This window comes from Chaetomium tenue, assembly GCF_020726465.1.
Source record: "Chaetomium tenue strain MPI-SDFR-AT-0079 chromosome Unknown F5144scaffold_4, whole genome shotgun sequence".
Classification (NCBI taxonomy): domain Eukaryota; kingdom Fungi; phylum Ascomycota; class Sordariomycetes; order Sordariales; family Chaetomiaceae; genus Chaetomium; species Chaetomium tenue.
Window position 1 is genome coordinate 4687007 of NW_027117332.1, and position 27460 is coordinate 4714466.

The 27460-nt window shown below is 55.3% G+C and overlaps 9 protein-coding genes across 9 annotated transcripts; 4 read left to right on the forward strand and 5 right to left on the reverse strand.

Moving 5' to 3' along the window:
- Positions 1 to 14: 14 nt before the first annotated feature.
- F5144DRAFT_263444 (S-adenosyl-L-methionine-dependent methyltransferase) lies at positions 15 to 1362 on the forward strand. Its single transcript, XM_066783557.1, has one exon. It carries the CDS (start codon positions 199 to 201, stop codon positions 1162 to 1164), a length of 966 nt encoding a protein of 321 aa, XP_066643939.1. The 5' UTR covers positions 15 to 198; the 3' UTR covers positions 1165 to 1362.
- Positions 1363 to 2625: 1263 nt separating this feature from the next.
- F5144DRAFT_621488 (uncharacterized protein) lies at positions 2626 to 5065 on the forward strand (the record flags this gene model as incomplete). The annotated part of the gene is made up of 3 exons (XM_066792066.1): positions 2626 to 3046; positions 3089 to 4862; positions 4895 to 5065. The coding sequence occupies exons 1-3, from the start codon at positions 2781 to 2783 to the stop codon at positions 5063 to 5065; spliced, it is 2211 nt and encodes a 736-aa protein (XP_066643940.1). The 5' UTR covers positions 2626 to 2780.
- Positions 5066 to 5142: 77 nt separating this feature from the next.
- On the reverse strand, positions 5143 to 9445 carry F5144DRAFT_593495 (SNF2 family N-terminal domain-containing protein; the record flags this gene model as incomplete). Its single annotated transcript, XM_066790466.1, has 13 exons — positions 5143 to 5163; positions 5215 to 5313; positions 5378 to 5480; positions 5549 to 5596; positions 5917 to 6835; positions 6894 to 7087; positions 7145 to 7175; positions 7237 to 7442; positions 7580 to 7705; positions 7742 to 8301; positions 8377 to 8746; positions 8832 to 8864; positions 9426 to 9445. 13 exons carry the CDS (start codon positions 9443 to 9445, stop codon positions 5143 to 5145), a joined length of 2730 nt encoding a protein of 909 aa, XP_066643941.1.
- F5144DRAFT_575278 (uncharacterized protein) lies at positions 9353 to 13578 on the forward strand. Its single transcript, XM_066789069.1, has 6 exons — positions 9353 to 10113; positions 10179 to 11192; positions 11250 to 11361; positions 11457 to 11711; positions 11763 to 12211; positions 12280 to 13578. Exons 1-6 carry the CDS (start codon positions 9618 to 9620, stop codon positions 13257 to 13259), a joined length of 3306 nt encoding a protein of 1101 aa, XP_066643942.1. The 5' UTR covers positions 9353 to 9617; the 3' UTR covers positions 13260 to 13578.
- A 436-nt stretch (positions 13579 to 14014) lies between these two features.
- Positions 14015 to 16276, reverse strand: F5144DRAFT_621491 (heterokaryon incompatibility protein-domain-containing protein). Its single transcript, XM_066792067.1, has 5 exons — positions 16039 to 16276; positions 15846 to 15962; positions 14299 to 15786; positions 14164 to 14243; positions 14015 to 14094 (listed from the first exon to the last, which is right to left on the reverse strand). Exons 1-5 carry the CDS (start codon positions 16128 to 16130, stop codon positions 14078 to 14080), a joined length of 1794 nt encoding a protein of 597 aa, XP_066643943.1. The 5' UTR covers positions 16131 to 16276; the 3' UTR covers positions 14015 to 14077.
- Positions 16277 to 16778: 502 nt separating this feature from the next.
- Positions 16779 to 18593, reverse strand: F5144DRAFT_651429 (Tannase/feruloyl esterase; the record flags this gene model as incomplete). Its single annotated transcript, XM_066793029.1, has 4 exons — positions 16779 to 17098; positions 17172 to 17507; positions 17569 to 17598; positions 17667 to 18593. 4 exons carry the CDS (start codon positions 18591 to 18593, stop codon positions 16793 to 16795), a joined length of 1599 nt encoding a protein of 532 aa, XP_066643944.1. The 3' UTR covers positions 16779 to 16792.
- A 2389-nt stretch (positions 18594 to 20982) lies between these two features.
- On the reverse strand, positions 20983 to 22675 carry F5144DRAFT_548717 (uncharacterized protein; the record flags this gene model as incomplete). The annotated part of the gene is made up of 2 exons (XM_066787541.1): positions 20983 to 21740; positions 22090 to 22675. 2 exons carry the CDS (start codon positions 22673 to 22675, stop codon positions 20983 to 20985), a joined length of 1344 nt encoding a protein of 447 aa, XP_066643945.1.
- Positions 22676 to 23550: 875 nt separating this feature from the next.
- On the forward strand, positions 23551 to 24619 carry F5144DRAFT_263737 (uncharacterized protein). The gene is made up of 3 exons (XM_066783559.1): positions 23551 to 23690; positions 23751 to 23855; positions 23906 to 24619. Exons 1-3 carry the CDS (start codon positions 23632 to 23634, stop codon positions 24474 to 24476), a joined length of 735 nt encoding a protein of 244 aa, XP_066643946.1. The 5' UTR covers positions 23551 to 23631; the 3' UTR covers positions 24477 to 24619.
- Positions 24620 to 24839: 220 nt separating this feature from the next.
- On the reverse strand, positions 24840 to 26879 carry F5144DRAFT_263741 (uncharacterized protein). The gene has a single exon (XM_066783560.1). It carries the CDS (start codon positions 26812 to 26814, stop codon positions 25339 to 25341), a length of 1476 nt encoding a protein of 491 aa, XP_066643947.1. The 5' UTR covers positions 26815 to 26879; the 3' UTR covers positions 24840 to 25338.
- Positions 26880 to 27460: the final 581 nt, after the last annotated feature.

A 27460-nucleotide genomic window follows, 5' to 3' on the forward strand; every position in this document is an offset into this window, starting at 1 on the left:
TCCGGCAATAACATCAACAAGGCCGTGCGGAAGTGCCATGCAGATACCAGCAACCGTTGGGCCGCTCCTACATATTACTACCTAGCCGGCCGACTTCAACAACAACCTATTCAACAACAACCGACTGTCAGCTTCATCTTTTGCAGAACTTCTCGTCCTCTTTTATGCTCTTCTGAGTTGTGACACCAATTTGCCGCCATGGCCGAGAAAACCAACGATCCGGGGCCAGCCCCAAAAGAAAGCACCTTCCGGTCCTTCACGCCAGAACAAAGCGCGAACTACGCCGCGAACCGGCTCGACTACCACCCCCGACTGTACAACATCGTCCTCAGCCACCACCAGTCCACCGGCGGCCAGCTCGACACCGTCCTCGACATCGGCTGCGGGCCGGGCACCGCCACGCGCTCCCTCGCCGGCCTCTTCAACCACGCCGTCGGCATAGACCCGTCCGAGGGCATGATCACGACGGCGCGCTCCCTCGGCGGCGTCACCCACGCCAACAACAACGAGCCCATCCGCTTCGAGGTCTGCACCATCGAGGACGTCACCGCCCAGGCGGCCCTCGAGGCCGGCAGCGTCGACCTCCTCACCGCCGCCACCGCCGCGCACTGGTTCGACATGGCTTCCTTCTGGCCGCACGCCGCGCGCCTGCTCCGCCCCGGCGGCACCGTGGCCCTGTGGATCGGCGGGCCCATCTTGGTCGACCCGTCCATGCCCAATGGTGCTGCCATTCAGGCCGCCATCGACGGGTTTGAGGCGGCGCTGGACGACTACATGGCGCCGGGGAACCGCGCCGCTCGCGGGTTGTATGTTGATATGGTGCTCCCCTGGATGCTGGATACGCCCGTGCCGGAGTTTGAGCAGGCGAGCTTCGTGCGCAGGGAGTGGGGCGTGGGTGAGGGGAAGGAGCCCGCGGATGAGTATTACAATATTCAGCGGCCGGCGAATGTGGACTCGCTGGCGCTGGCGTTCGCTACGGCTAGCCCGTACATCAGGTGGCGCGAGGCGAATGCGGAGGCCGTGGGTACCGAGACGGACCCGTTGGAGGTTATGAAGAAGGAAATCAAGAGGTTGCTCCAGGACGCGGGTATGGATCCGAAGACAGGGGTGATCAAGGGGGGCATCGGAGCCGTTCTACTGATGGTGAAGAAGACGGCGAATTAGGTTGGTTTTCTATAGCATTGTTTGTCAATGCCACTGTCATTGCCACATGCCCGCAATCCAAATATCATTTACAGGAATCATCGCGCTACGCCTCGGGATCATGAAATGAAAGTCTAGACTCAAGCAAGGCCTAATTACACTACAGAGGTATCTGTGATCGTGCATTAACTAGACCAACTGTAATGATTTGCATTCCTGTCGTTACGGTTCTTAGTAATCCCCAGATCACGCGAATGAATTGTAGTAGGATCCGCGAGCACCGATGTGGAATCAGAAACTCGCGACATACGTGGTGGTTGTGCTACAGTGTTTACTAAACACTCAACACCAAGCGAGACAAGTTACCACTTTGCGATGCATGGCTATTATTAATCGGCAGCGCGAGAAGTGTACACAAAGTGCATCCGGTCAGCGCTGGCCTATGGCGCATCGTCGTTCCACATTCCCACGGATGTGGGAGGCGAACCGGTGAAGAAAGGCATCACCAAGGCCCTCGGGAAGGCCCAGAACAAGAGCCTGAGGATTGTGGCGGGAGCCTTTAAGTCTACCCCCATCCGTAACCTCGAGACAGAGACGTGGGTACCACCGTTGGACTTATACCTAAACAAACGGCTTGCAGATTTCGAAAACCGACTCCAACAACCCGATCTGGACGACGGCCAAGGCGGCAAAAAGACGGCGGGGAGCGTTATCCTTACCGCCTGCCGCAAGATACAGCAGAGACTCAGCTCGAGGAGGGGCAACAGGGGCCGACCGCGAACCTTGAGACCTCAAGGGCCCACGGCGGTAGAGAGAGCCGCGGGCACGATCATGCGCTGGACGGGGGGAACCATAGACACGGACAAGGCAGTAGAAGAGGCCTGGAGAGCGAGGTGGTTAAAGGAACGGGACGGCAGAGCAATCACCAGGCCGGCGGACGACTTTGACCATCAGCGGGAGACGCTATTCCGGAACGAAACCCTAAGGAGGCATGACGGTCTCAGCAAGGCGAAAAGCTCACTGCTCATTCAAATCCGGACGGGAGCAATAGGCTTACGGGACTACTTGTTTACACGGGAAGTCCCGGAGGTTCTGACGCCTGCCTGCGAGTGTGGCGAGGGACGAGAGACTGCCGAACACCTGGTAGTGTGGTGTTTGGCCCCACCGTTGACTCGAAGATGGGAGAGAACTGGAATTCGGACACGACGGGACTTTTACTCAGTTCTACACGGTATCAATCCCACGACTGCACGGCTTGCGAGGAGGATCCTCGACTGGCTGATGGACTCGGGGAGGCTGCCGATGTACAGCTTGGCCAGGAGGCTCGAGCTGGGAACGGCGGCCTGAAGCGCCCCCGTTCGGAGGCCAAGAGGCCTCCTCTCTTTGTATACGTAGACTCACCAGAACGCATCGTTCCTTGATTGTTGGTAGGGGTTTTTCACCCGGCCCGGGAGGGCACGGTTTTCCTGTACACTAAATAGCAGAGGGTCCGGCACGCCCTAGGGCATAGCGGAGTATGAATAATAATAAATTACCAACATGTTCCGTTGTGGAGCCAAACCTTTTACCCCACAAACACAAACACCAAACACAACAAACACCACTCCACTGGCAGCGCACTCCACTAGCAGCGCGTGATGGATCGTATTGCAGAACTGGAGAAGCAGCTCCTCGCTGCACAAGCTCATATCGCGCGTGTAGAGGAGGAGAAGGCGCGCGCAGAAGAAGAAAAGGCGCGTGCGGAGCAAGAAAAGTCGCGCGCAGAAGAGGAGACACGCGAAACCACATTGTTCGAATACATTCAAGCCTGCCACGACCTTATTTTCGCCAATTTTACCGTCGAAACAAACAAAGACATCACGTCCAAGGGCTCGATAACTAACCCAGGCGGCAGACGATGTCCGTCTCGGCTCGAGCCTTAGGAAGATTTCCTAGAGGAGCAGAGGATTATACTGGGGACGTTGTTCTCCTCATTCCCCGCGCAGACCGAGGCGTTTAGGAGCCTACATTACCTAAAGACGCGAGGCCAGGTCATCGGCCGGATGAGAGTGGGCGACGAAGATGCTCTCAGGCTGGTGCTCCAGGATCTCGTGGCGGAGCCGGTCACCTCGATTGTTGAGCGCTTCCAAGATGAAGACGCCGTCAAGGCCGAATTCGACATTGGGGCTGGCATCACGTTGAAAACCCGTGTGAACGCCCTGGCCGGCTCCTCCCAGGAATCCGCCGAACGGCCGAGGACGCCGGACGGCATGAAGCTTCGGCCGGACCAGATCTGCGCGTACAGGCGGGACGACGGGCACTCAACCGGAACCGGACGAACGATGGCCTACATTATCGAGCACAAGGCGCCCCACAAGCTCACTCTGCCGCATCTCCGCCTTGGGCTTCGGCCCATGAACATCTACGAAGAAGTGGTCAACCGGCCGACGATCCCCGTCCCTGAGGAAACGGAAGCGCGCTTTCAATACAACTCCGACAGGCTGGCCGCGGCGGCGGTCACTCAGACCTTTGATTACATGATACAGGCCGGACTGACGTACGGCTGCGTCACAACAGGGGAGGGGTTTGTCTTCCTCAAAATTGACTGGACCCATCCGATAACCCTCCTCTACCACTTGGCAGAGCCCGCGGCCGAGGTCGATGAGCATAGGGACAACCTCCATTGCTGTACGGCTGTCAGCCAGGTGTTGGCATTTACTGTTTTGGCCCTCGACGCGCAGGCGCGCCAAGAGCACGGGCAGAATGAGCGCTGGAGGGCGATGGAGGGCTTGAAGACGGGGGCCGAAGATTGGGACACCATTCTGCGATCCATCCCGCTGAGCGAGCGAGCCGCGCCGCCGACATCGCCGGCGTACAGGCCCAGAAACTACAAGGGCGTGGATCGGTCCCCCTATTTACTGCGGCGGACCAGGCTCTGGGCTATCGGTGAAAGGGATCGCAGAGACAGCTTCACCAACAGACGTCCGTCACCAGGGTCTGACGACGGCGACGGAGGCGACACACAGATGCCGGACACCCCGACGCCTGCCCGGCCAAGGAGGAGTCTGCGAGATGTGGCCCGACGTCCGCGTGGAAACAGCAGCGGTGGGGGTTCATCCTCCCAGAGCGGCAGGGCCTCTCAGCGCCAGTACTGCACGCAGGCCTGTCTGCTCGGCCTGGTGGCCGGGGGTGTTCTCGACGAGGGGTGCCCCAACGTCACCCTCCATCGGCGCGCGGATGGCGACCGCCGCCATCCCGTCGACCATGCCACCTGGCTCGGCCTTCTTCGCGAACAGCTCGGCCACACCCTGGACGACGGCATCATGCCACTTGGGAAGCAGGGCGCCCGGGGGGTCCTGTTCCAGGTCACCCTGCTCGCCCACGGCTACACTTTCGTCAGCAAGGCGACAACCGCCGGGTTTGTGCGGGAGCTGGAGCACGAGGCCGCGGTCTACGACCGTCTCCGGCCGCTGCAGGGGGCCCGGGTGCCCGTGTTCCTCGGCGCCGTCGACCTCCGCGAGGTCGGGCGGACGTACTACTACGACATCGACGTGCGCATCATCTACCTGGTACTCCTGTCCTGCGGCGGACGCAGCCTGGATGAGATGGAGCTGTCGGACGCGGCGAAGGTGGAGCGAGAGGCCATTCAGTCGGTGCGGGCGCTGCACATGCACGGCGTGGTGCACACGGACGTGCGCGACGCCAACGTGCTGTGGAACGAGGAAACGCAGCGGGCTATGGTGATCGACTTGAGCAGGCAGTGTTGGTGGAGCGCCCGCGGCCGGTGCTGGCCTCCGTCGTGCCCAACAAGAGAGCGCGGCACACAGGTGTGGACACCAAGGCCACAACCGTGAGCAAGCCCAGGTCGAAAAGCGACGTGGTCCGCTTCAAAATGCAGGAGGATATTTTGTATACGCGGTCAATCTTTGACCGGCCAAGTTAATTTTGTATTGTGATGACTCCAGCTATTGCTAATCATGCTTTGGAGGCAAACCGCCTCAGAGCCCCTTTCAGCTGAGACTAGAGCAGCGCCCTTAGTTTCTAAGACCCATGTCAGTACGTATTAGGACATCGAAGCGTCTAAACACTTACATGAAGGCCCCCAAAGCTATCATCGCCCTGACTTCCGTCGTGGGGGGAGAGCAGCACGCGAGCAAGGTGCTTTTTGGCATTCTGCAACTCGATTACTCGCTGGTGCCGTCTTCTAGTTAGACCCTTTCTGTTGTTTGTTTGGATTGCTAGACGATTCACGAACCTCTTCAAACGAGTCCCGGATGTAGAATCGTACCGTTGTCACTTCTCGCATCTGGCCTATTCGATGGATCCGTGCGAGCGCTTGTTCTTCTAGTGTTGGGTTCCTACGGTTTTGTTTAACATCCATCTTGGAGATGGTATCTGGATTGTATCATTTGGGCTCGTGACATACCAGTGAGGCTCCATCAAATAAGCTCGCGAGGCTACTGTGAGGGTCAAGCTAGAAAAGGATCGAGTATCAGCGGCCAGTATCAAAGACGGCACGGACGGCGTTCATCTCTCACCCGACGGCTCCGCACGAGAGCGTAAGCAACATGACACGAATGCTGGGATCCGCTTTGAACCTGTCGACGACCGATTGTCGTTCTTTTTGCGGGACACTCCCGTCGAAGCGAATGCTTCGTATGCCGGCGTTCGCGAGGCCTTTCTCGACCACGTCAAGGGTCAGTCTCCAGGTGGAAAACACCACGCTGTAGGAATTAGTATGTGGCCATGAGAGAGAACGGTTGGTGGTGAAAAATGAGGAAATAAATACGATACCATTTGACATCGGCTGGCACCGCGTTAATATCCGTCACTAGTGCCTCGACCTTCGAGGGGAGGGCTGTATGCGATGTTGGCGTCTTGTCAGACACCGCGGCGGGAACCTCTTCCATGACGCTGTGACTGGTGGACACGGGTGCCACCAGGCACGAGGGCCTGTGGCCGCAACCCAGCGTCTTTTCAGCTCTTTGCATCTCCCATATGCAGTCTCCACAGGCAAAGCGCAAACATCGGAAGAACTGAGGTTGCTGTCGCGAGGAGGATGTGTCGTGGCTGTTATCGCCCAGCAGAGAATCGGTCAGATTTGTAGTCGAGGAGCATTGTAAGCAGATGACGGAGCCCATGCCCCGTTGGATATTGAAAGCCTGCTGCGCGGCAGCGGCCCATTCGTCTGACGCCGAGGCAGTTTGTGTTGTACGGTCCCGTCGTGTGTGGTAATGCAGTCCGAGGTCGCAGATCAGCCGTAGGGATTCGATCTGCTGCAGGACGTTCACATACACGCCGGCCCTGGACGATTCCGAGTTCGTGTGGAGGGCCTCGTCAATCTTGGTAATTGTCTGCTCTCTCACTTCCTCATATGCTTCCCTCTCCTCGCGGCTGAAGTCAACCGCACAGGTCGTGTCTCTACGAGTAGGGAGGCTGATGGTTGATTTAGCTCGTCGTAGGAGAATGCAGGCGGACAGGCATTTCAATCTCTTGGCAGCCTCTTCGTCTTCCCCAGCCTTCCAGAGCCGCGAGATATCAGCCTCGAACTGCTTTGGGTCGTCGTATGGGTAGACCCGGATGAACTTGAGCTGCGCGGCGAGGTCACTAAGGCGGTTTTGAATAGGTGTACCCGTCACCGCCCAACGAGAAACCGAGTCCAGATCACAGGCTGCCCGGGCCATCCTCGAGTTGCCATTACGGATGAAGTGTGCTGAAACTTGTTAGTATGTGAAGCAGGGGATACCCCGAAACGCAAGGTAATAACAAACCTTCGTCCAAAATGATTCTTTGCCATCGCACCGAGAATAAGACGGAGTTTCCTGGTTGGCTGCCGGGCTTCCATTCCGCAGACACAGTATGGTATGTCGTCAGAACTATGTTAACACCCTCGAGTTCACTGGCGTCCATAAGCCTGGTTTTTCCATGGTGGCGCCGAAATTCCATGCCGCCAGACAAGACATGCCTAATTTAAGGTGTTAGGTATCAGAAGTGCTTCTAGTAATCGCTAAGTAGTACTGACTCTGATAACTGCTCCTCCCAGGTTCCAATTACTAGAATGGCCAAGTCAGCATAGTACACTAGGTACCTAAGCCGCGAGACAGGGCTCCTTACAGGGGGGTGGAATGACGATGAGCGTTGCTGAAACACGAGGTTTGGTTTCTTGGTTAATGTCTGGGGCAATATCATCGGTTGAGCTACGGTCCAAGTCAGTGGCCACCAAAGCAATCATGGTTAGCGTTTTCCCGAGACCCATTGGATCGGCAACGATGCCACCGTAGAATGGAGGTGGCTCTTCGTTTTGATGCGCCCCGGAGACCCTGTTTAGGAAACTTGGGTTGAGTTAGCCTCGGTCGATGAACAGCAGTTTTGGATAATACAAGTCAAAAGCCAAAAGAATTGAAGAAACCTAGTTTCGGTGACGACTTACTAATCTCTGTGGCCAGCATCCAGATACTCCCAAAGGTCGGCTTGGTTCTCTCCAAAAGTCCACCCCCGTTCGCGACGGAGCATAAACGTCAAGGCTTGCTTCTGATGCCTGGGAGTCGTCCAGTTAGCGCAATTCCGAGACTGTCTGCAACAACTCAGGGGTATGTAGTAGATTCAGTACCTCTTCAACGCTGTACAAATCGCAGTAGGTTGCGGTGTCTCCTCCAACTCATTCCCGTTGCTCAATAGATCGAGTAGGTCGGGTCGATCAGGGACATTCTCAAGCAAAAGGAATCTTGAAGACTGCCGGACGACATCGGATACCATGGGACAGGAATCAATATCATTGACCGAAAGTTTGTGAGGGTTGCAGTACTTCGCGTCGAGGTGAACATGACGGACGTCCTGAAGGTACAGGCCGTATTCTTGGAACCAGGTGCCAATATCTTCGAAGAGATCCTCTGGGCCGTAGATGGTGATGTCGAGTGTGCATGGTCGAAACAGCTGTGATGCGACGCGGTTTGACTTTCCAACCATCGGCTCAGAGTCCAAATTGCACATGGCAAATAGTTGAATATTGCTTTCCTCGAGGAGGCTTTGAATCATTTGCCAATGCTCCTCCGCAATCTTTCCGCTTCCCTCAGTGCCATCTGTGGTGGCGAAACGGCCCGATGACATGATTTGGACTGGAAACGGGCTGGTGATTGTTGCAAGCATTTGTCTATCCCATTTCCCGGAGATGGCTTGAATCTGCAGTAGGAGTTAAAGTCGCACATTCCGTCTTTTGTATTGTTAAGGTAGCATTCTCACCATTCCAAAACATACCACCCTGGATGGGCCGGTATTGTTCTGCTCTGGCCAGGATACGGCGCTGGAGTGGTCGGGTTCCATGTCAGGCCCTTGATCGTCGTAAATGGCGGTTGGGTAGGGAGTCTGTGTGGGCATTAAGAGCGGAGGCAAAATGGCCGTTTCATCATGGCCAGTCTGCGCCAGTTGGGCTCCGGTGTGCCCAAACCGAGTTTGGTCATGGAAAAATGGTCGAGCAACGCTATAAGGGAAAAGCCAGGGCGACTGAACAGGCTCACGGCTTGGTGGTGGTGGTAAGGCCCTGGCAAAGTGATGGTTGCCAAATTGACCTGAAAAGGGCGTGGGTTGGGAGGGCCACGGTGTTTGTCCCCCGCGACTTGAAGAAGAGCTAGCCAACGATGTAATAGAGGTAGAACTTTGAGTTGGCGGAAAGAGGTTGTAGCTTGCCCACGGCTGATCCAGGTTATGCTTGCTCGAGGGTAGCTCCGGTAGCAATGGGGGTGGTTCTTGTGTGTTTTCATCATTTGCCGATTGCCAGACATGACAAGAGCCGTTTAGACGGCGTCGTTTTGAGGACTGGGGCCCGTTTTGGCCATCTGCTGAGGTGTCCATTCAGGCTTCAGTGTCAGTATTATGTCAAAGTCGGCTTCTGAGATTCCCACCCTGGCTGAAGTGTAAAAGCTATGCCAGGTGCAGAAGAGGGAGAGGTAGAAGCATGGTATCTAGGTAGGCATGTAAACGGGGAAGTCGAATAGGGACACATAGGCTGGACGCTAGGAAGCTCGAATTATTGCCGGCGAAAATTGCAGACTCTCGCACAGTCCAGTTGATGGGCGATAACCAGAGCCTCGCCAGAGCCCAGCGTGTTACATACGCCAAGTGTGCGGCCTACCTAAGGCGCCTAGGGACTGGGGCGAAGCTGCGGCAGCTGAAAGTGTTGAGGAGAGAAGAGCCAACCACAGAATCTGCAGCAGCCGATGTTGCAGGTTGGTGGTGGCTATGCCCCGGTTCTTGACACCCAATCGAATATGTTCTGGTCATTTCATTGCTTCTCACCCCATGCTCACTGCGCCTCAGTGAGTGCCATTTTACACTGGTTCAGACCCCAGCATCCATAAAATACCTAGGTACCTTACCTAACGTTGGACATGCATTTTCAACCTTCTGTTCAAACTACAAAGCTGCCGTGATCCATCACCTTTGATCTTTCCGAGAACACCAAGCCCGGCCAAAGGGGTGTGTGCTAGTTCCAACCCAAAATGCCACTTCCACCTGTGGCCTCACAAGAGGCGAGGCAGATGGTGCGCACGGCATTTGAGGAGCTCAAGCAAACAATCACCCCTCAAGATTCGCGCGACTTCCATAAGACGACGCTCCAAGATGTGAGACAAGCCGCGCTCAATATCGAGGTCCAGCTTGCTTCAAGGCAATCTTTGCGCAACATGCGTCGGCTGATGCCCCTCTTCCAGGGGCTGGAACACTATGCAAATGTTATGGGCGTTGTCTGCAACGGTACCCCTTTTCTCCCGTGGGCCTGGGCACCCATCACACTTATCTTGAGAATTGCCTGCGAACACGTCGAGGCATTCGAACAGATCATGAAGGGGTACTCGCGAATTGCATCGGCTTTGAAGAGGTTCGAAATTTTGGGCGAAGCCTTCTCCCGTGATGCTGGCTTCCAGAAAACTATGGCCGTCTTTTATGCCGATATACTCCAGTTCCACAAGCACGCGTACAAGTTTGTGCGTCGAAATGGTTGGTGCTTCTACACCCCTATTCAACATGGCAACTCCTAACTAAGTTGGCTGTTTTCTTGTTAGGCTGGAAGCTGCTGTTTCTCACATCATGGGGTCGGTTCCAGCGACGATTCGACAATATTCTGGAGGATATGGAGCGCCACGAGGCTCTGATCGACCTGGAAGCAAACGCCCATGACATAGCAGAGGGCCGCCAGCTACGCCAGGATATCAGACTCTGGAGAGAGGAGAGCCTTGACAAGATTCGGCGACTTGACGACGAACATGTGGCAAAACAGTACAAGGCCATCATGTCTTGGCTCAAGGCTGATGAATCAGACCAGCTGGCGATATTCGAGTCCATCTTGGCCGAAGGCTCAAAATACCCCGGGACCTGCGGGTGGACTCTGAAGACGCCCAAAGTGAGTTCATGGCTTCAGAAGAGAAGAGAGACTCCAATGCTGTGGTTACAGGGCAGCCCCGGAACCGGGAAAAGCGTCATGTCCGCCCAGCTCATCAACTACATGAAGGCGGCCAAGATGTTCGTCATTCACCACTTCTGCACTTACTCATACCCAGCTTCAACTTGGTACGAACAGATCTTGAGGTCCTTGCTGCTACAGCTGTTGCGCAAAGACGGTGACTTGGTTGCACATGTCTACAACGAATGTGTTCTGAAGAAGAAGTCGCCGACCCTCTCCGCCCTAGAGCACTTACTAGAGGTCCTCCTGGCCAGCTTATCCAGCGAGCCCTGTCAAGCTGAACACATATGGATTCTACTTGACGGTTTGGACGAGTGTGATACTGACAAACAAACGAGAGTGGCGAGCCTCCTAAATCAGGTGGCCTCGAAGTCCTCCTCTTCTGAATCTACCATTTGCAAAATCCTCATTTCAAGCCGTCCCACGCGCATCTTGGCAAAGCGCCTAGGCAAAAGGCACACCCTCTCACTCGGCGACGAGAAGGCGGCTTTGGCAGAAGCCATCAGACAATATGCATCACAAAGATTGCAGTCACTGCACCGCAAGTTCTCGCAGCTGGACATTGGAGCCGACGAGCTTCGGGAGATTGAGTATGGGGTCGCCAGAAAGGCAGACGGCAAGTCACGTTGCTCAGCTGTACATAGTGCAAATACAGCTAACCTCTGTCCGTTAGGCATGTTTCTCTACGCACGGCTGGTCCTGGACTACTTATCGACAAACATCTTCTACAGTGGAGAGGAAGTGAAGACGTCCATAGACCACCTGCCAGACAAACTTTCAGACTTGTACGCTACATACCATCTACCTTATGTCACTTTATCTCCCAACCAACCCCCCGATTCTTCAACATACCTAACTAACACACGTTGGACCGATTAAGCTATCGGAGGATTCTTACCCAAATCCTTGTTCCCCTCGATGCCCGCTCAGTCGAACGAATAAAGTGTATCCTTGGATGGGTTGCTTTTTCGAAACGGCCTTTGAAGAAACTCGAATTTCTGTCTGCCGTTTCTTTCAGCTCTGGGGATCCCAACGTCACTCAACTCGCCCCTCAATACATCCTGGATATTTGTGAGCCCTTGGTTGAAGAGCGAGCCGACGAATCGCTGGCTTTCATCCATGTCTCTGTGAAAGAGTATGTACATCAGCCATCGATTCCGAGGCCAAGGAAACTGACATCATTCAGTTTTGTTCAAGGTCCAAGCAGTAACCTGGCCATTCGCGAAGAAGAAGTTCTCCAACAACACACAACAGCCGTTCTTGCGTGTCTTATCTCCGGATTAGACGTGTTTTATAAAGGATACCATGAGCATTCGAGAGTCTTTCGGGTGATAAAAGGGATGCATGGTCTCCATGTCTACGCCACGGAGTACTGGACAGAATATCTTCTCTCCGAAGCCAGCCGGCATGGTGGCATAAGCACGGATACCTGCGTCTTTCGTGTTGCGAGTGAGCTGGCAAACAAGCTCGAGGTCTGGGCCCCGTCGAACGTACCGCTGGACAGACCAGACTCAGGCCATTCCGACGAGCGGCTATTGCTCCTTAGGCAGCACGAAACTCTTCAGGATCATGTTAAACGGAGCTTGGGCTCGAGGACAACGGAACAGCTTGAGCGTGAGCTTCAAAACGAGAATAGTACGTTGAGAAACCTTCTGCCGCATGTATTGCGCCCTTGAACTGGACTGATACCGTAAACCCGTTAGGCGATACGCTAGAGCCATCGGACCCCCCTGACGGTATCTTGACAATGCTCGCGGCATACCAACAATGTGTCAGATCTATACTCAGTCAACACGACTTTCCAGGCATCTCAGCAGAAGAACTGGAGCTCTTCAGGAGGCAGTTTCGCACGTCGGCCTTCACTTGTCGTCTCAAATCTTGCCCACGAGCAACTTTGGGGTTTGATTCCGCACAAATCCTCCGGGAGCACGAGCTTTCACATATCTGCAGACTCAAGTGCCCTTTCCCTGGGTGTCATTACCCGCGCTTTCCGTCTGCGCAGGCTTTGAGGAGTCACGAACGGAGAGCTCATCAACCAAATCCGGCTCCGAGGCCTATCCGCCGAGTCGGAAACTTCGGGCGGAATGAATCTGGCAGGTGGCCTCAACGGATCGGCAGAGAGACACATCAGAGCAACAAGAGGGGCCTGATCAATACGGGAATGAGCGGAAAAGAGATGATCCATAAGCTGGGGACTCTGGGGGATACCTCACGAACGCAAGCGGAATCTTTATCATCGTCGGCGCCGCCTCCGCTACCCCCACCAAGACTTCTCCCGGACAGGATGGTACGGGTACCATCGCCTCTACCAAGAGAAGTAGCTCAATTCCAGGCAAAGTTGATTGGGACCTACAGTCCAATTGAACGAGACGGCAACTCATCATCACAGCGTGGGAGCAACGATAAACTCGGTATCTCCGAGGTTGAGTTTATCGATGACCCCGGGCCGTACGCGCAATATCCGGATACTGGCGAGCCCTTCCGCTCATGGGACCAAATGATCCGCGGAGAGATGCAAACACCAAACCGGGAAACCGAAGATCAATACGCGAGAACGCAATTCGATTGGGAGCAGTTCTTGGCACCTGTTCCGCAAGTTGCAGAGATGGCAACGCGCAACACAACCCCCTTCCCAGATATGGCCCGCCGCAGTCTCTCGAGTCTGCGCGATATCCTGCAGTAGGATGTCGGGCTTGTGACCTTAATCGAACAATGGACCGTTAGTTCTCTGTAATTCACGCAGTGCCAAGCGCAGCGACTGAGAAGGCAAACAAGAAACAAGGACCGTGATAAAGTGTGGAGGTTGCATAAATACCTACAGATACACGTTGCCAGCTTCTAGGTACCTTACTTATTAGTTCAACTCCCTCATCTGTTCCAACCACGGTAAACCCGTTAATGTGTAGCGAAGGGTATAGACGTTCTAATAACTTTATAAATACCGATCACTATATGTCTTGCTACGTTCCCCTTTCATCAGTGTGTGGAGGAACATAGGTGGCCGGCCGGCTCTGCATACCTTGGTAGGTTAGGTACCTAGGTAGGTAGGTAGGTAGGTTTGGCTGGTCCCGGTCCACACCGAAAGTTCCAAAGCGGACTAGACGACGGCTCGTTGTTTGGCACGGTTGTATTGAATACATTTATATGACCAAGTACCTGGCTCACAAGTTAGGTAGGGAACCGCAAATCTCATGTACGACGAAAAGCAGTTCTATTAAACCCACAGCATCTCCAAACCCATCCGGCCCCGGATCCCTCACCGGATTCTCACCTCCACACATTTTCCCTCGTTAAACACCTCACCATCCATAATCCCGTCCACATACGCCTCCCCAACAAGCCGATAACGGCCCTGCCCACCACCCCCATCCCTCCTCACCACCAACGGCACCCTCCCGCCCTTAACCAGCACAACCTCATCCCCCACCTCCGCCCCCTCCGGCAGCAACATCAAAAACCCATTCCCGCCCCTCCCCAGCCGCCGCTCATAAACCATCTCAATCAGCCTCGCAAACTCACTATACCCCCGCCACGTCAACCGCAAATACCCCAAAAACACCACCGGCCGCAGGGCCCGATCCACACACCACTCATGGAACCTCGCCAGCGGCCGCATATTCGCCCGCCACTTATAAAACAACCTCGCCGTCTCCTCCTCCCCGTCCCCCTGCCCCTCCCCCCCTCCAGGCCCCCCCACCACCGCCGCCCGCGCACCAGCACACAACGTCCGCCGATACACCGCCAGCGGATCATACCCCATCCCCACCCGCATCCCCTCCCCCGCCCCCTCTCCCGTTGGAGTTGTAGTCAGAGCCGCAGGGACAGGATTCATCGGCCCCTCCGCCCGCGCAAACGCCTCCCACTCGGCCAGGATACCGACCTGCGGGACGACGGCGCTGAGCTGGGCGTACAGCTCGGCGAAGACGGAGAACGCGCGGCCGAGGCGGGCGAGCCGCTGGAAGAGGGTGTCGGTGGGTTGGCGTTTGGCGGGGATGGTGAAGGCGTCTATGTTGATTTGGAGGCGGTGGAGGGTCGGGGTGAGGGCGGTGACGGTTGTGAGGGCGTGGCCGGTTAGGAGGAGTAAGGGGGGTTGGATTGGGTTGGAGGGGTTGGGGGTGTTGGGGTTGGAGAGGAACTGGGGGGATTGGTGGGTGCCGGCTGAGGCGTGGGTTTTGCGCGGGCTGCCGAAGGCGTCGTCCATTAGGGGGCGGGGAGCCGGGGTGGTGATGCTCCAGTCGGGGGCCCAGGAGGGAAGGCCGTCCATGGTGCTTGGTGAGCAGGCGCCAAAGAGGTCGAGGTTGTTGGAGCGTAGGAGTATGTTTTTTGCGGCGTCGGTATAGACGACACTTGTTGGTGCGGTGTAGTCGGGCTCAAAGCCGAGGGGAGCCACGGTGAGGTTCTCGTCGGTAACCAACCTGAGGAGGGCATACACCTTGTCACGCGGGTTCGTGGCCTTGCGGAAGCGGCAGTGGATCAACATCCTTAGCATGTCCTGCGTCGGCACCGGGACGTTGGAGGCTTGCATGGATAGCGCATCGGAAGGGTGTTTCCGAACCTGCGTCAAGGCACGCATGGAGAGGTATGGCATGACGGTTGGGTCGACGACCTGGCCGATGATCAAGGTCAACCATATCCCAATAGCGAAGCCGTAGTCGACACCCTTGCATAATCGCTGCCACTCCATGGACCGTGACCCAGTCACAACCACGGCCTGGGATGCCAGAAGAATCTCCTGGACCGTCCAGGCCCTGGACCACCACGCAGAGTCGGCGAGGTGAACGATGGAAGTTTGATCTTCGTAGCGCTCATAGAGTGGGCTTTCCACAAGCTTCCTGTCCAACAAAGATATTGTCAGATTGCCTGAGAGAATGGAGCTCACATTGGTGGAGTGCTCTCGAGATATCGCCTCGGCCGCCAGCTCTTCCAGCATATCATACGCCTTGTCGGTATCGCCCTTAACACCAGGCCCCAGCCAGATCACGGTGCGGCAAGCTGACCGGTAAATGTCATCCATCATGCCAACTTGGTGATTTTTCTCCAAGTTGAAGTCCTCCTCGGCTTGGTTGATGCAGATGGCGTCGGCCCAGAGCGTCCGTGGCTGATCCGCCTTGCGTAGATCACGAAGAGCCGCTCCCAGGTTTTCCGTGACCCTGAGGATGCTGTCGTCAATGCAGACCGAGGCCGTCTTGGCCTCGCCACCCCAAACATAGCTCAGTGCTTCGTATGACCCGCGGCAATCGTCGAGGGAACATTCGCGCAAGGAGCAGACGATCCTGTCCCTGCGAGCGCCAGGGTGGAGCTCGAGTAGGCGGATAGAAGTCCTATCAGTGAGTGGCGGGTAATCATATTCCTTCTCGCTGTCATGCTCATTGCGAGGGCCCTCTTCCTAAGTGGCAGTATCTAGATGTCAGCATAGAGGTAACCACGACTAGGACCGCGTATGAGATTCTGGCTAAGCCAACCTCTGGTGGGCCTCCGTCCTCGGGCTCCTCGTTTGGTGTTGGGGAATCGGGTAAGCCTTCAAAGGTGTACCGGATCGCTCCGGACACACCATCTCTTATATCTCGCCAAGTGCGCTTCGACATGGCTCTTTGGGTGTCGCTGGGATAAATGGGGGTAGACAACTTTGGCAATTCAGTTTGCAAGTTGCAATATTACTCCACCACTGGTACCGTAAGCCTTCAGGCCAGCGGGGTTTTGGCAAAGAGGCTCAAAGTCCGAATCAGCCAAACGTCAAACTTACCCCGGGGGTGGCCCAAGTAAGGTCCGGCATTGACGCGGAACTGGGATGCTCGATGCCGGAAGGATCAACCAACTGAGGTAGTTAACTGCATTGGCTCACAGCAAGCGGACACGGCTGACATGGCTCGGATTTGACAGCGATGGGAGGCTGAGAGGCTTCATTAAACGAAAAGGGTCTTTAGTACCTAGGTACTTATTGTGAGTGGACTCGATCGTTCGAGCGAAATGTGCCTCTAGCAAAGTGAAAAGATTTCCCATACAATGTGTAATCGGCGGCGGGATAGGCTCTTGGAAAATCCGGTCCAACCATATCTGGTACGTTACAACATCGTCCAGCTGCGCTGTGGTCGGCCGCAGGCCTGTGCAACACAGCGTCATCGAAGAACGAAACCTTGCCTCGTCCGGGCATTTGTCAGCCAGACAGTCATCTGCCCCGAATCACTCTGATGCCTTCCCTCCGGCCCTTTTCGAGTTTCACTCGCAAGTGAACTCCCCCGTCCTTCCGGTGTACTCCTGCTTGAGAGGGTACGCGCAAAGAGGCCGTTTGATGACAGGACCTGTGCCGACGCTGGTGGCCGCGAGCGTCTCAGGGGCCACGCCGTCTTCGACCCACCGGACCAGCGTGTCGAAAGTAGTGTCCGGGAAAGGGCCGGAGCCTCCGTGGCAATGACCCAAACCGGGAGCAAAGAAGAGGCGGTAGAAGTCGTGGACTTTGGGGTCAAGTGCCGTAACTTGCTTGTAGTATTGCGCGGTCCCACGCGGGGGGATGAGCGGGTCGGCCTGATTGAAAGTTTATTAATAAATGGTTGGTAAGACGGTGGGAGGAGGGGCAGCTGGGAAAGGTTGGACGTACTAATCCATGGTAGGTGATCATCTTTCCTCCGGCTCGACGGAATGCTGAAAGGTCGGGATCGGCTGTGCCGATCACCGAGTCGTACTCCAGGGCCGCAGTATCGAAGATGTTTTCGTATTCTGCTAGCGTCAAATGGCCAGTGTCGGAGGTTGAGTTCTTCAGGACGAATAACCTAATCCACTCTTGAAACAATGTGATGGGGTCCATTGTGCAAGTACCGTCGGCGCTGCAGATGGTGCCAATCGGCGTAATGCCCGAGGCGCCTTTAGACAGCACGGCGTCCGGGTAAGGTCCGTACCACATGCGCGAGTAATTTGCCCGTCGAGGGCCGTCCCACTGCGCGCAAGGTTAAGGAGAGTAAGCAATGAATCGAACGCGTACTTGCCGTTCTTTGAACGATTGTCGCTGTGCTTTTGGAAATCCGACGCTGAGTAAGAGAGTGATCGTTAGGTACATGGAGCGAAACGATAAGCAAGCGGCTGAATGGAGACTTACCTTCTGCTTAACAAGGTTTTCGCCTCCTTGTGTGCCGTGGGAGTCGGTGACAAAATCAGGGCACTCAACAATTGTCCCGACGAGCTCTAGAGGGTCAAAGCCGCACGCCTCGGGGTCTGATATGATACCATCCACAACGCCGTCGAGTCCGTCGCAAGCTTCGATGGCAGCTGCGGTTAGAAAATCAACCTCACATGATGGTGGATATGATCCGTACAGGGTCATGAGGAAATCAGGGTAGATAGCCCCCACGACAAAGGGATTCCAGTTGATGCCGGGCGCGCCAGCTGCAATGCCATCGAAGACGTCAGGGTACCGTTGTGCGAGCATCAAGCCTTGCCGGCCGCCCTGGGAACAGCCGGAGAAGTAAGAATATGCAGCAGGTTTAGCGTAAAAGGCGGCCGTGAAGTTCTTGGCGATAAGAGCACCTTCGTAAAGCGAATCGGACGCCAGGTTTTGAAGGAGGCGCATATTCGGCTTGCCTTCCTCAGGGAGTGCCCAGCTCACAGGGGTGATGGGGTCTGCTGACAACCCCAGTCCGGCATCAGTGGCATAGGCAGAATAACCTTCACTGACGGCAGCAGCCATGCCCGGTAGCGCCGGGCCGGGCAGTCCGCCTGTCCATCCACTCCCCCCAATGCCTTGTAAGCGGCCATTCCAGGTGTCTGTTGGGAGCCAGACTTGGACGTTGACCGCATCGTTTCCGCCGGGGTGAGTGTAAATAGTCGACACGTTGCAAAATCGGGCGCCGGTAACGTTGACAGCCCCGTGGTTGGGGTAACCGCCCACAGGAACATTCTGGTTGAAGTTGTCGACAAGGTTGGCTTCCAGCGACAAGAATTTGATGTCTGGGATGATTGGATAGCTAAAGGTGGCTGCGGAGCAGGCAGATGGCGAGATGATGCCGTGGAAAAGGGACACGACCATCTTGGCTGGCGTGACGGTGATAAACTCGATTTAGTAGATGAGCAGACTCAGCAGCACAGAGTGACGATGGAGAGGGATGAATCCGACGTGGTATCACGACATCGTACATGTAGGTACCTTAGCTTTATATCCCTCTCTCTGAAAGCCAGTGGATATCTGCATGCCGGGACGACTGCGTCCAAATTGGTCAAGCCTCGGCGACTAAGACGGATCACGGATGTCGGAATATCGCCGTCACTGGCCAAGCTAGAGTAAAAAGGAATTACCGACCTGGGAATGCGAACCGACCTGGGAAAGCGAATGTCCGAGTGTCCATCCACATGGCTTCGGACAGGGGTGTCAGCAGCCTGTCCGTGTTACATAAATGCGAGTGAAGTCACTGAAGTGTATGCAAAAGAATTTTATCAAGCCAAGGAAGCAGCACGAATGGGATCTTACTAAGGCGTACAGTCATCGCCCATGGCTGAGCAGAGAAAATGAGAAAAATTGGAAACCGCGGGCCGAATCTGCAGTTTCGCGTCGCGCGACTCGCCCCAGATGATGAGGCCCAAAACCAACGGCCGTCTTGCTGTGGACATCCACGAGTTCGCAGCAGAGAAGTTCCTCGAAGCCATGACGAAGCCCGATAGAGAAACCTGGCTCCCTCCACGGTCTATAACACACCACCCCAGCTATTTCAATGTCTTTTCTCGTCCTTGCCCTTGGGTGGATCGGCCATTACCGATGGCTCTTCGGCACTCCCAGGCCGAGTCGAGGTTGTCGAGCCGCCCTTGTCATCACCAACAGTTGGTGGTGCTTGTCCCCACCCGTCTCCTTGTCTTCGTGCCCATGTTGCTTTTGGTAAATGCTTATTTTGTCGAGACGTAGCAGCAATCGCCATGCTGAACACGGGTTAAGTTAGATCACCTCCAGTCTAGGACGAAGGCGCCGACTATTATGTACTTACAAGACAGGGCTCATGCCGTAAAATCCACTATTCATGGGAACGGATTTATTCGAACAACGGTAACAAAACCAGACGGACCTGTTTGTGCTGCAATCTCTCATGGTTCGAACACGAGTACATGTACTTATATGTGCAAACCGAAGGAGCACCCGCCTTGGGAGGACCTGATCTGGCAGCCCAAGAACTTAGTGGTTGTTGGAAAGATGGATCGGCGAGCGGCTACTCCCCATGGACATGTAAATAGACGCCTAGACCCTCCTGGGGTAGATCCGGGAGTGCTAGAAGCCAAGCGATGGAAACGTCCCACCGCCTTCGTCCCAAACCTCCTTTGGCGGACTGGCCGCGGGGCGCACACAGCCGAAGGCGGTGATATGGAAAATCCCATTTGCAATCAATGCCCATGCCCGATGCTCCTTGCAGCCGCCCCTCGCCCGGAACAGGGCACATGACATCACCTACTTTCACTCAAAATAACCTCCCGGCTCCTGCATCCAGAACATCAAGGGGGGCGAATGAAGACCTCGGAGCAAATGCAGGGTACGTGCATACCATTACGGTTCCCTGCAGGCCGCTAGGTATTTTGTGTCTTGCTAGCCGTGAAGCGGAGAAGCAGCATCGTTCCGACCGTGCTGTCGGCTTTTCTTTTCATCGAAGGACGAAGGGCAGCTGCACTAACCTAACACGAGGTGCATGTAGGGATATGTAAACTGTCGCAGCTCTCTCGAGTGTACGGTTTTACCCCTCCTTGAAAAGTTAAAACCCTTCGAAGTGGCCTGGAAAAGCGCGTGGTTTTTCTGTTTGTTTTTTCCCCAAAGCTCCTTGGTGATGGAAGCCGCGAGAGTTCCACAAATCTACAATGCTCACTCGGGTTCAGAAGCTCGACCTCAGCTCCTGGGGCTCGTCCTTCTGTCGGGCCGTTGCCAGCCGACGGTCCTGTCCCCCGCGAGTGAGTGGTACCTGAGTGAAATTCTTAGAGCTCCATTTTCCCACGCATGCAAATACCCCGCCAACGCGATGGGCCGCGAACAAATTCCGGTCGGGCGCAAACTACCCCGACGATTTTGACAGAACCCCGCGAAATACAAGAAGGTGGCAGCCACGATTCAATACCATGGATGTCCAGTCCAAGAGTGATGTCGAGATCCTGGATGCGGTGAGAGAGGAAATTGGCAAGGGTCTGGCAAGTACATTCGTTCATTCACACAGAGTGGCCAAGCGTTACTAACTCATCCAGTCCGCTGAAGAGAGGTCAAGGCTCCAGTTTCGGATGGATACAAACAGCACAGAGAACTTTGTTGCAGTCGTTGTCGAGTTCCCGGCCGGATTCAGCGGGGCGGTGGTTGTAAACGGAAAGATCCAAGTTGGAGAGAAGAGCAGCCGAGAATTGTACTTCACTTCGAAAGTGCGAGATTTCGGCGAGAGCCCACCGATATATTACATTCATCAGCGGTGATCGAAATAGCCCTCGCAAGCCCAATCGAGGAAATCTCGGCAAGAGCTTGGCCGCCACCACTGGACAAGAAGTTCTCCAAACCCATTCGGCCAGACTCTCCCATCGCCGTCGTCGGCGCCGAACCACCAGAGCGTGGCGATGTTCAAGTCTCTCAACTCCCGCAAGCCTCCGGTGGAAATCATGTGTTGGAAGCCATACGATTGGGTTTCTCGCAGATGGGACAAGATCCCATCCAACACCTCTTTTCGTGGGATGTAGGCCATGGAGGCCAAGCCCGCGAGCGGGCTCGGGGATGACCGCAACCCTCGCGCCTCAATCCACGCAGGGGTGACCTCGAACCAAACGCCACGGATACGAACAGAAACATATCGGGCAGAATCCAAAGACAATGCTTCGAGGGTGAACTCAATGGTTGGCGGCAAGTGTCGATCTGTGAACCTGAGGAAATCCCCGAGACGATATATCATCTGCCGTGGCCTGGGCTGTTTGAAAATCAGCCCGATCTGTGCCAGGTATGCCGCAGTACCGTTCGGTTGGTCTGTTGGTGGCGGCGGAGTGAATCCCGGACCGGTGTGGCCCAGACCTGGCGGTTGCTGCGCATCGGAGCCCAGTTTCGGCTCAGGGAAGCTCTTCTTCAAAATAGTGACATTCGAGGACAATGCCGGCGACGGAGGGGCTGGGTCGGGGCATACATTGAGAGATCTGATACCTTGTGGCCGCGGTGCCGGAGCTTGCGTGATAACGGTACCTGTTGTTACGAAATGTTAGCCTTGGCCGCCGAGGTTTCGCTGGGTATACCGGCTCACGCTCGTCCGACAAAGCTTCTCCCGACTCTTCTTCTCACCGCCTTTTTCTTAAATTCTCGGGCGCCTGCTGGTCCCTAGCCACATGCGGAAGTTCTGCGTTTATCGGCAAGGCGTTTGTGGGCACAGTGGGAATCACCGGTGGTGTCGAGGGAATGTGGGTGACAGGCTGGGTTGACCGAGCACCGGATGTGCCGAGCGCGGTTGAAACTTGTACTTCCGGTGCTGCGGCTAGGGCAACTTTCAGTTCTGTTAGCTTGGGTATCGAAGGGGCAAAGCCTCATAGACTCTCACCGCTCGTCGCTTGCTTGCAAGCTAGTTCAATGTCCAGCGGCGCGCCGCAGGACAAGCATTTCAATACCACCGGCTTTGTTTGTGCCGGGGTGAGCTGTGGCGTTGCGCTTGGCTGGGCTGGAAGGGTGACACTGGATGAAGCGGGCTGTTGTCGATACTTTTGCACGAGGGTTTTCAGCCGTTCGTCGTGAGGCCAACGCGACCACTTCGCGACCTTCTCAACCCCTTGACAAAGGGCTTGGATGGTGTCGGTTGCATGGCGAAGGGCCTTGTCTCCATTGCAGAGAATTACCGCCACGGCAAGTGATTCAGGATCTAGCTGTTTGAAGTAACTGACCTTCTCGGTCCATTTTCTCTCGACCCCTTCGTCGTCGTAGATGCGCATCAAGAACGCTTTAGCGCTTTGGTAATCGCGCCGGGTGAGAGGTTGGTCCAGGGGCTTGCTCGCTAGAAGTCTGGCAGCGGCATGGCGTTGGATATCGCCGAGCAAAGCATCGAAATCTCCGGCTGAACCAGCAACTGCAGCTGCATCTCTATCCCACAAACGGGTCTTGAGCAACTCCACCAAAACCCGAAATGATTCCATATTGAGATGTGGGAGAAATGCAGACGAGGAAAAAGGCAGAAGACAAAAAAAGAGAGGGAGGAGGTCAAAGGGGATGAAGAATGAACAGGGGGGAAGGCGAAGGAGGAAAATGGAGGAGGAGGAGGAACGAATCACGAAGGAGGCGCCCGAGGGGTGACCGTAGGGCTACGCTCATATGCTTGCATTAGCCCCATGCAGACAAACCCCTTGTCCTTTTTCGGTCTCCAATCGTCAACTTGCATCCCAAACTGAGACAGTGGCGGCCAACTTGAACAGCATCGTCGTCTTGACAATGAGCGGTTCGCCTGTGTTGCTCGAGCCAGATCGCCGTCTTTGATGCCGGGTCTCCCTGCCTCAAAATGCGTAGAGAAGTACAAATTGAGGCAACCATCTGCCTTGTCTTTTGTATTTTCAATTAGCCATGCTTCCTGCAGTCCGCCCCTCGTCCAATGCGCGGTACATCGTCATCCGGTTGCCCTTCCGGGAAGATCTCGGTGACGTGGACTTTGCAGGTATAGTCGGGCTTCCAGTTGATTGCCTCTTCGAGCGTACTGATTGGTTCTTCTAGTTCAATGATGTCGAGGTCATGTCTGTGTCCAGCAGGGTTCTTTGCCCGCTATCCGATTCCGTTTCTCCGTTCGACATCGACTTTGGGCGCAGTTCGGGAACATCTGCGGACAGTGGCTTGGAATCTGGCCTCTCTCACCTCTCCCTGGCCTCCGAGAATGGCACCGGCCTGACCCTGCCTGAGACTGAGGAACCTGACATGTAAGATGCTGCCCGTTTGCATCACCAGATGCCTATACTCATGATTGTAGCAGTTCCAGCGACACTACCTCCCTCGCATCCGATGCCGAAGACTACCTTGTGATCTCGGGAAAGTCGTTCGCAAACCCGAAATATGGCTGAAGTTGGTAATCGCGCAATGAGTCCTTTGGATAGCCGGGGGAACTGACATGCTAACACTTGCAAGGTGTCCCGTGGACGAAACCTCTCTTGAAACAAGCGATAGGGGGTAACACTACCAAAGCGGGCGCAAGAGTAAACGAATAACTCTAACTTGACAACTTTACAGCCTCGACTTCCGCATTCTCCAGCAAGACTTCCGCCTCTTCCATGCTCCGCTCTTGACGCCTACACGGGTACTGGACCTGAAAGCCGGCTCCGGGTACTGGGCAGAGTACGTCGACAATCACCCTTGTATGGGCTGATGGCTAATGTTGGTGCCAGTAAAGTTGCTCTTTGCGCTGAATCCAGCCATGTCCTCGGGAGAGACATTGCGCCCACCCAGAGCGCCACAGATCCGAATTGCACTTTTGAGTTCGACAATGTCAACTGGAATTGTAAAAGAGATTGGGAAGCTTTCGACCTAATTTACGGGAGCAAGCTTCTTGGAAATATTACAGACTGGCCGAGGCTGTTCCGTAAGTGCTTTGAATCTTTGGCCCCGGGTGGATTCTTCGAGCTGTGTGATACGCCTTTCAACTACAAGGGGGACGATGAGGCAATCGCTTCTGGGAACTCGGTGTCTCGGCACACACATGGACTTGGCGATAAGATCGGCTGCTCATTCTTTATCACTCCTGGCATGTATACGCATCACATGGTAGCGGCCGGCTTTGTGGATATCTGCGAAAAATGGGAGACGGTCGAAGTCACGGAATTTGTCTTGCACGACGTCGAATGCGTACTCCGCTTGGTATGGTACCTCGAAGGACTAGACGACGAGGAGATCAGGGCGCGACTGGCAGATTGGCGTGGCCGACTTGAGGCTGAAGCGAGCAATGTCCAAGTTCGATAGTATGTACCCCTTTGCCCCGTCGATCATTTACTGGCGCCGACTGACTACTCGACAGTCTAACAACATGGGGGCGGAAGCCGTTTACTGAAGAGGTGGCGTTAGCCTCAGATGAGCCAGTTTTTGATGTGGGTGACTGGGATGATATGGATAAACCTGCCGATAGAACGAGAGGCGAGGGCCCATCCGGCGCGACGGCCAAGCGAGGGCATAATGATGACCAGTTGCATGAGGGTGGGAAAAGGGCTCGGACTATTGCGTGGCTTGGTAGTCTGGAGTGAATAAGAGATGGAGAGACTAACAGTGGAAGTCGGCAGGCAGCTTGTAATAACACACACGGAGGGTACGGATTCCGAAAAGCCTGCCCCCATTTTCTTTTATCGTTGTGATTCATCTCGACATGGATATCTACTGCGGCCAACGGCAGCCGGGTCAAGAGTCTCGACTGCTTGTAGCGTACCTATATATTCCTTACCTCTCGTTCATGCTGTGCTTTTCGTGGCTCAGGTCTCCAGCCAGAACCTCAGCCTCCACTCCGTTCACGCTACTATCGCCTTGAGCCCGAAATGGACAACGTAGGTATTCTAAATTTACTTGGGGACACTGCGGTCATGCTGCTCACTGCCCCCCTTTCATCCGATGGGTTGCCGCACCTCTGGCTCCCCCAGTGCTCTGCACTCCAGCGCTGGCCCCGGGCTTGATGTGCCATTCGGCGAATTCGTTGTTGTCTAGCTAACGAGTGTAGACGCTTGTGTTGACAGGGAAATTGACATCATTAACCACGGGCACTGCATTGACGACGATGACAAGGCGGCCTCGCTCGTAACAACTGGTAAGATATGACGGCCCGAATCCGAGGCAGTGTTCAATCAGTCCGGGGACAGAAAGCATTGATGACCCAGGAGCGAAAGGTGGTATCAATCCAAGCGCCGAGGAAGCCAAGTACGGTAAGCAGCTGGTAGATGTTTGGAAGGTTGTCAGTCATGCCAATCGGCATGGGACCAAAGATCTCGATCTTGTTCAGACGGTCGACTGCGAAGTAAAGAGACCACTCGTGATCGTGGGTTAGGATGAGAGGGAGTGTAGGCAGCTGCAGGCCTGCTTTTCCACCGCCGACGCCAAGCGTTTCCATCCGCCTATGCCAAGCTGCTGTCCATATGCCCAGCTGTAATCGCCCTTCCTCGAGACTCCCCCCAGCAACCTTGGTCTCTATGGTCACTGCCGCAGGAGAGCGCATCAGGGGCGGATAATCGGTTCGGTTAACGCAGAGCTGGGCCGAAATGAGTCCCGAAGACTTCATTTGCTTGGCCAGGTCGATAAGCTTGTTCTGGATAGCAAAGTCGAGCTCTGACTCTGAGCCCAGGTTAGGCGCCAGTACGAAGTCCACCATCTTGCCTTCGGCTACCTCGCCCGTAATGAGGCATGGAAGAAAGCAGGGTAGAATACGAGCCGACGTTGCGTTCTCGCATCTGACAGATGTGTGTCGCTTAGATAAGGCAAGCTCCAACAGTGGTTCGTGAACCTTTGTGTTCCACGCCGCCTCAGCACGGTGGAGAGCCAAGCACTCCCTTGCGCGGTCTTTGATGCCGCGGACCTTGTAAAACTCGGCGTGAGCGATGCGTGCTTGGAACGAGGCGCCTTCTGCGGTGCCAGAGAACAGAGCGGAGATGGGAAGATAGTCGAAAAAGTGCTCTTCGTCGTGCCTCATTCTATCTTGATCATTTCCCGATTCATGTTTTCGGTAGACAGAGTCTGGGGGTGGATGGCCTGCGTAGAGAGCTTCGACTTTTGGGCGAATTTCAGCAGGATAGATGCCCGTCTGGTATTTCGTAACAGCAAAAATGTCGTAATAGAGCTGCCGCGCGTCTTCGGGGAGTTGTGTCAGGCCGGCATTATCGTCTAGCGAGTCGAATGTAACGGGTTTGTCGAGCCGCTGTAAACCAGTGACGTTCTTAACAGGGCTCGCGGCGCGGCGGGAACCTTTCGAGCTTCTGTCTTGGCGGTTGGATACGACGGATGCAGTCGTGGAATGGCTCAGACTGGACAACGGGGGGAATGCGGTCCGCAATGAGAGGGTGGTGGCCGAGGGACGCTGGGATCGACTCGATCGGGGCGTTGCATCGGGATCGGGATCAGGTTCATGGCTGTCGGTTTTTCCGTCGTCAATCTTTCGCTTCTTGGGGCCAGGCGACAGGCCCCCAGTCTGCGCGGCAGAAGACGGAGGGGTTGTCATTTCGAGTTCGCGGAGGCGCTTCAAGTTGGGGTTGGCGTTCTTCGTCTCATCACTGTGGGAATTAGGTACGCCGGCTAGCCAGCAATATATGGCAGGGTCATTGTACATGATTGAAGGCTGGGTTGGGCAGTAGCGGCAGGTTGGGACAACACGTTGTCTGTCTTCGGCGTTGGGCAAACAATTCGACGCGGCTTGCAGCGCGTTGCTGCCTGACTAAAGGAATTGGACGCGAAAACACGTGATCGTGATGAAACAGAAACCCTGAGGGTGGGCTGACGTCATTTGGTCGATTGCTTTTAGCCAACCAAACGCGCTTACAACCCTCGGCTACTGCAGAAGGAGCGAGAATGTAACGACGTGGACTTGCCGACTTGGTGACCTGGCGTGCTCGCGCTGCGAGTACCGATGCTGCGCATGGCGTCCGAGCGGGTGCACTCCGGGCGGAGCAGGCCGGACACCTCGCTGGTGAGGTACTGTGCGTGGCTAAAGCGGTCGGTGCGAATTAGGCGGTCGACTTTGACGGTCGACGGCTGTAGCCGGGAAGTTCTTGCCTAGGAGCCTTCTAATTCTTCTATCATACGGAAAAGGTCTTAGTTTCCCTGGAACTTCCGCTTAAGGGTTACCAGCCAAGTGGTGTACTCTTGGCTCTCCCCGTCGGTCAGCGTCATGGGATCTGCGATCTTGGGTTGTCTTTGTCGATTGGGGAATAAGAGGCTCCTAAGTCAGCGAGGCCTAGAATCAATCCTGGGGAACT

Bases quoted from the DNA above. Each gene is read 5' to 3' on its own strand.
- F5144DRAFT_263444 (XM_066783557.1), top strand. From the start codon at position 199: ATGGCCGAGAAAACCAACGATCCGGGGCCAGCCCCAAAAGAAAGCACC.
- F5144DRAFT_263741 (XM_066783560.1), bottom strand. From the start codon at position 26,814: ATGTACAATGACCCTGCCATATATTGCTGGCTAGCCGGCGTACCTAAT.
- F5144DRAFT_575278 (XM_066789069.1), top strand. From the start codon at position 9,618: ATGCCACTTCCACCTGTGGCCTCACAAGAGGCGAGGCAGATGGTGCGC. The intron at 11,193-11,249 runs GCAAGTCACGTT...TCTGTCCGTTAG, and splicing joins GGTCGCCAGAAAGGCAGACG to GCATGTTTCTCTACGCACGG. The intron at 11,712-11,762 runs GTATGTACATCA...GACATCATTCAG, and splicing joins ATCCATGTCTCTGTGAAAGA to TTTTGTTCAAGGTCCAAGCA.
- F5144DRAFT_263737 (XM_066783559.1), top strand. From the start codon at position 23,632: ATGCTAACACTTGCAAGGTGTCCCGTGGACGAAACCTCTCTTGAAACA. The intron at 23,691-23,750 runs GTAACACTACCA...ACAACTTTACAG, and splicing joins CTTGAAACAAGCGATAGGGG to CCTCGACTTCCGCATTCTCC. The intron at 23,856-23,905 runs GTACGTCGACAA...TGTTGGTGCCAG, and splicing joins GGCTCCGGGTACTGGGCAGA to TAAAGTTGCTCTTTGCGCTG.
- F5144DRAFT_621491 (XM_066792067.1), bottom strand. From the start codon at position 16,130: ATGGTGTGTCCGGAGCGATCCGGTACACCTTTGAAGGCTTACCCGATT. The intron at 15,963-16,038 runs GTTGGCTTAGCC...ACTGCCACTTAG, and splicing joins AGGACGGAGGCCCACCAGAG to GAAGAGGGCCCTCGCAATGA. The intron at 14,244-14,298 runs GTGTGCTGGTGC...GGGGAGGGGCAG, and splicing joins GCGGTGTATCGGCGGACGTT to GGGGACGGGGAGGAGGAGAC.